We start from the raw sequence: 6,395 nt of genomic DNA, 5'->3' as shown, positions 1-6,395 counted from the left end.
TGGATCACCTGCCCCCGGAACTCCTCGCCACCATCATGGCGAAGCTCGACGTGGCATCGATCTGCTCCGTCGCCTCCACGTGTACGGCCTTTAGGGCCTGCGCTTCTCAGCTCCCCACCTTCCACCTCCTCGTGAGTCACTTCCTCTTTCTCATAAAACCCTAGGCCTCTGTTTGGATGCCGAGAATACGATGGAAAAAAGAAAACACGTAAAACCGTAGTCAAAATCTTGGATTTTGTTGTGCTTTCCATATAGTAAATTTTGAGTGTGAAAAAATTACTAGAAATCTTGATTGATTCTGAGAAAACGGGAAATCAGATTGAAAAAATGGAAACTTTGGATTTGCTTGTTGCAGGACATTGCTCCTTCTATGGATTTGTTGCGGCCTTTGTTGGGGCCGCCGAACCCTTACATGAGGAGCCTGAAGGTCGACTGTGATAGGCTCAATGATTCGGCGATCGAGCTCTTGCTTCGTCCTCCAGCGCACGAGCTTTGTCTGCACAATTGCGCAGATTTTAGCGGGAAACTGCTTTCCGAGGTCGGCAGGCGATGCCGGAATCTGAGGTTCGAACTCTCTCGCTCTATTTTGCATGCTGAGAAATGGCAATATCTGAATCATTTAAGTAAACTTAATAATTGCGATTTTAAGATGTCCATTAGTGGAATTCCCAAGAAAATCTAGACGATCCTAATTTATCAAGGTACGCATGCGCAATCATGAACAAGACATGTTTTGATAAATAATGCCGTGGTTTGGAATTGATTTCATATTTGTTTGCGGCGTTGATAGCTTTGGTGTGTTCTTCAGGTCTCTATGCTTGGGTTCAGTGGCCGAAAACAGAGTGCGGGGGATTCATATTTCTGATCTGGAGGAGTTGCTCATTGGCTGCACTCAGCTAGAAGTAAGGCTTTAGTTCAAGATTAATTGATAGAGAACAGTTAGTACAAAGAAAAAGAAAAATAAATCCAAGTGTAACGACTATATTAAAACTAACATAAGGTCTTATAGAAGTAATATTTTTATGAGATAATTTGTGGTTTTAATGAAGACAAGTAATTGGAAAAAGGTACGGAACGAGTATAGTATTTACCCAGAAAAGAAAGTGTAGTGAATATTAGTTTGAATATCCCTATGATGCCTAGAAAAGAACAAGTATCTCCATAAAAAAATTATAAAAAAAAGAGTAGTCAATGAAAATAATATTGAATAAACAATAAGTACGATTGTTTAAAGACGAAGTTTTGTAGCAGATTAAAGTAAACATGTGATCGGTATAATTATTAATAGAATGTGTTTTTACATATATCAGCTCAATGCCCCACTCTCATTAGTATTCTTAAGAGCCCTCGTTTATCTTGATGTCTATTGACTTGTGAATAGGAGTAATTAATATCATTTGGTTGTTGATCTGGCCGAATGGATGCAGAAATGCTTGGTCATTTCAATAAGATTCTCACTCCATCATCTAGTAATGCATTGGATGATATGACACCTGTCATATTGCAGTAACTATTTTTGTCCATATTCATCAACGCCTTGTGCTGAATGATTGGCTTATACTCAGAAGCTTGCAGTAGTTATTATGTCAGTTTCAATGCAATTGTCCATGAAAGCGGGCATAATGTTCCTTCTTGGCCATTAGGTTTTTTGGGGGCATCCCGATTAACAATTAAACTGGTTCAGATCATTCATGCATGTCAGCACATTAATGATAGTGCCATATGCTGAAGTTTCTGTAGAAACCATATGGGTCTTGTATATGGCTTAACTACGGAAACTTGATCTTTCTTTTTCTAGATTTGTGATTCTTGCATGTTGTCTTTTGTGCCATTTTATAATTGTCTTATGTGTTTCATCTGAATATGTATTGCAATCGTTTTGGTAGGCATTGATCCTGATGTTTGATGTTTCACCATTTCTTGGTCATGATTTGGCTCGAGTTTGGGCTTTGGCTTCTAAAAAACTCACTTCTATTGAGATCGGGTACATTCCTTCAGTAGCAGTGACTGAGATGCTTAGCCCAAATTTGGGACCCCATCAATCGCCAATTCATATCCAACCATCCATGTTGTTAAGCATTCAGAAATTGTGCCTATCAGTAGACTGCATAACTGATGCCATGGTTAGTACGATATCTAAAGGTCTCATCTCCTTAACCCATTTGGACCTTCGTGATGCACCCCACAGTGAACCAGGAATCGCACAGGACTTGACCAACTTTGGCCTTCAACAAATTAATCAGTACGGGAGACTGAAACATCTCTCATTGGTCCGGCGCCAGGAGTTCCTTATCACCTATTTTAGACGAGTAAATGATCTCGGAGTCCTCTTGATGGCTGATAACTGTACTAACATGGAAAGCATATATCTTGGTGGCTTTTGTCGTGTTACAGACACGGGTTTCAAAACAATCTTGCATTCATGCTCTAGATTATACAAGCTTAGGGTGTTTCAGGGGACCCAGTTAACTGATCTGGTTTTTCATGACATCTCTGCAACTTCCCTTACTTTGACACACGTTAGCTTGATATTTTGTAATCGTTTGACCAATCTTGCAGTCAGGAATTTGGTATCAAACAAGGATCTTAGAGTTCTTGACCTGAGAAATTGCAAAAACCTTGGGGATAAAGCACTTCAAGCCATCGGCATTCTTCCTCAATTGAAGATTTTACTGTTGGATAACACTGATATAACTGATGTGGGATTGTCATACTTAAGACAGGGAGTTATGTGTTCACTTGTTACATTGTCCATTAGAGGGTGCAGGAGACTTACAGATAAATGCATTTCTGCATTATTTGATGGTTCATGTAAGACGGAGTTGCGAGAATTGGACCTATCAGATATTCCTAACCTTTCTGATAAGGGAGTTTTGTTACTGGCAAGAAGTCGGGTTCCATTCTCTGAACTCCGAATGCGGTGTTGCCCACTCATAGGTGACACTGCTGTCATGGCATTAGCCTCGATGCAGGTCAATGAGGACAGATGGTATGGTAGTAGCTTGAAGTTGTTGGATCTTTTTGACTGTGGTGGCATCACACAGCTTGCATTCCGTTGGTTAAAGAAGCCGTACTTTCCAAGGTTGAGATGGTTGGGAGTTACGGGATGTGTGAATAGAAATTTGGTAGATGCTTTGGCTAGGAGTAAACCATTTTTGCATGTGGAATGCGATGGTGAGGAACTGGGGGCTGATCAATGGGATTGCTCGGATGGTTCATACGTCCACGACTATGATGAGGTGCATGACTACGATGAGGTGGATGAACTTGAACAGTGGCTGCTAGAAGGTGAGGGCGAGCATGTTGATGAAGAGATGGGAGATGAAGTGGATGAACTTGAGCAGTGGCTGCTAGAAGGTGAGGGCGAGCATGTTGATGAAGTGATGGGAGATGCTGAAAATAATGCTGAATTGGTAATTTAATTTGGAAGATATGTTTTTACTGTGTATTTATACATGCTTGTAACATTATCGCTATCTAGTGTTGTTGATATGTAGAGATGTAACTCTTTGTATCAAGAAATTGTGGTTAAGAGTTTAGAAAATTTGATATCCTGACTCAACTACATCACTCAATGTTCTTTGTAAAGCACTGTTACAGAATTTCCTTCGCCTAAGTTTACAAAGAAATTGTATATCCTCAATTATTTTTCTAATTCATGTAAAATAATAATAATTTATGAACTCAAAATCATATTGTACATGAATTTCAATTTTAAGGTTAATTCTTTGACCTACAGCACTACACAGGCCTTGTGGCCATTGTACTGGTAAGCTTCCCAAGAGTTTCCTTTCTTTCTTCTCCCAAGGATTAGTGATAATTAGAATATAATCATTTATAACATTCAGTTTCTGTGAGATTGAGTTGTCCACCACGTTAATTTCTTATTATATCAAACTGAACTTTATAAGTGATTCTAGAGAACTTCAATTATAACTAAACTAGTTTTTTGAAGTGATAGTGCAGATTTGATTGACGCAGATTTAACTAACACTTTTTCTTGAATCGTTACATTTGTACCCAAGTTCTTGCATACTAGAAAGGCCCTTGAAGCCGAGAATATGATCCCCTCTATTTCATTTGAAATTGATACATTGAAATATTGGATAATATTCATCTCATTATTAGGATTTAAAGTTTGTATATCTAACGGTGTACATAATGAGTTGGCACATTTTTTAAAAAAAAAAAAAACTATATAATATAATAAAATGTACATTGTTAAATGCATCCGGACGATAAAAATAATGTTGGCCGGTGAATCTATGATTATCAGCTAGTCTAAGTTCCATGTATATATGGTGATGATCCATCAGCCCCCCACCAACTTTGTTGCTAATGCTTTCACCAGGAGACTGGAGACAGCGATGGTGGATTGGCGTCTCTTCATAATATCCCGAGCATTAGCAATGTGATTTGCTTACCTTTTGCCGTTGGGTGGCCACAGAAAGTGAGCCTTCTTGCTTTTTCATGTAAACATTAATCGTCGTCTAACATATCTTCTACAAAAAAATTCGGACCAATTCCTATCGCTAATGATGTAGATTATGAATGATTGAATTGAATTGAATTGAAATGCCAACTTTTGACAGGTCAACAAAAAATAAAACATTACAAGTACGTTTATGTTTTATAATTGAAGGCTGTCTCCTCCATCGAAGGAGATTATAAATTTGCTTAATTCTTATCCATTTCTATTATAACTCAAACCAAGCACAAAATTTAAACGGGGGCTCGAGTGGGGTTCCCAACTTCCTTCAACTTAGATCGAGATTTAAAGTAATTATCTATTTGAATTACTAGTAATTTGAGTAGGTAACGCGAAAAAGTTTATCTGGAATTTATTTACTTAAATAAATTTTAAGTTATCCAATCACCTATCTGAGCAGATGGGGTTCATATGGAACCTCTCACATTATTTGTCCAAATTACTAGCAATTTAGATATGAGAATTGTGTTGATTCTTATTTGCCAACTCATATTTGGTCTTTCTAAAAATAATGTGATGTGACCGTCCAAATGACATTATATCGGCCGCTAAACAATAAATTGTTAAGTAAAAAAATTTAGCTTGTTAATTTAATTAATTAATGACTCGCGTGGTAAATGCCATATAAACTACACTGTGAATTTATATGAAAAATTAGTAAAAATCTAATATCACAAACATTTTCCTACTTAATATGACCCTACAAAATTATGACGTTCTATTCAGCATATATAGCTTCCCAAGATTTAACACGTGGATCAGTCCCACTAGAACTGATGCGTTTTTGCTTGACATCAACAGCTGAGATAGTCGGGTCAATTCAGTGAGTGGGCCTGAAACAAGATCAAATCAGAGTGGGCCGAGCTCTAATCGACTGATTGTGAAGTAACTCCGGAGCTAGAATACTTGCAAACAGTTAACTGTGGGGCTTACCATGAGGAGTAACCTTTTGAATTGAGTAGTATATATATATATATATATATATATATATTCTTGTTCCAATTCTTTGTTTTTAGCTTTTAAATCTTTTATTTCTATTTTGATTTGATTGACTTCATGTTGTAAGTCTTGGAGGGTTACTTCCCTTTGTTTTGATTTAAATATGTTGAGGATTTTATCAATACTAATTTGTGGTTCTGTAATTTTTGTTGGTCTATTTTTTGTTTCATTTTTTATTAAATTACTCTTGAATTTTTTTAAGGTATTTGGCTTTAGTTTTTGGGTCTTCTATTCCTTCTATCAAATCAATTAGCATTTCTTCATGTTTAGTTAGTACATTTATCTTAAGTTTTGTTTTACAACATGAATCTTTGCAACCTAGTTCTATCTCTGAATTACTAGAATTTTGACTTGATTCATAATCTGTTGAGGTGTTAAAAATTTCATCTTCATTGTTACTAGAATATGAATTTCTGAGTTCTAAGATTTTATATAAATCTTCTTTTTCTTTGTTGGAAATTTTTAATTGGTTGATTTTATCTTTTACTTTGCACTCATTTTTGTAATGGCCTGTTTTTCCACATTTGAAGCATTTTACTTTCTTTTTATCATATTTTTCGTTTTGTGGTTTTTTGTAATATTTTCTTGCTGTTTTATTTTTCTTGTAATATTCATTTGGTTCAAAATTTTTATTTTTTCTATAACCTTTTTTTAAGGGTTTTCTAGTTTTAGCGTATTTATCCTTATGTTTTCTTCTAGAGGGTGGTATAGGGGGTAAGCCATATTGTTCACAAAAATTTCTCATTTCATATTTTGCTTCTCTTTTTTCTTTGTTCAAGTTTTTATTTATATTCATGTCTATACACATTTTTAATCATATTTTACTTATTGTACTTATGATGTCTCCGTAGGTGAGTTTATCATATTCTATAATTCCAGTTTTATTACTTAATTCTTCATGAATTTT

General features: G+C 36.0%; 1 protein-coding gene across 1 annotated transcript; it reads left to right on the top strand.

The window, feature by feature from the left end:
* Positions 1-8: 8 nt before the first annotated feature.
* LOC148587450 (F-box/LRR-repeat protein 10-like) lies at positions 9-3,575 on the top strand. The gene is made up of 4 exons (XM_088514025.1): positions 9-131; positions 356-564; positions 809-902; positions 1,887-3,575. The coding sequence occupies exons 1-4, from the start codon at positions 36-38 to the stop codon at positions 3,420-3,422; spliced, it is 1,935 nt and encodes a 644-aa protein (XP_088370151.1). The 5' UTR covers positions 9-35; the 3' UTR covers positions 3,423-3,575.
* Positions 3,576-6,395: the final 2,820 nt, after the last annotated feature.

This window comes from Corylus avellana, chromosome 2, assembly GCF_965113065.1.
Source record: "Corylus avellana chromosome 2, dhCorAvel1.hap1.2, whole genome shotgun sequence".
In the NCBI taxonomy this organism is placed as follows: domain Eukaryota; kingdom Viridiplantae; phylum Streptophyta; class Magnoliopsida; order Fagales; family Betulaceae; genus Corylus; species Corylus avellana.
This window is presented reverse-complemented; position numbering and strand designations above follow the sequence as displayed.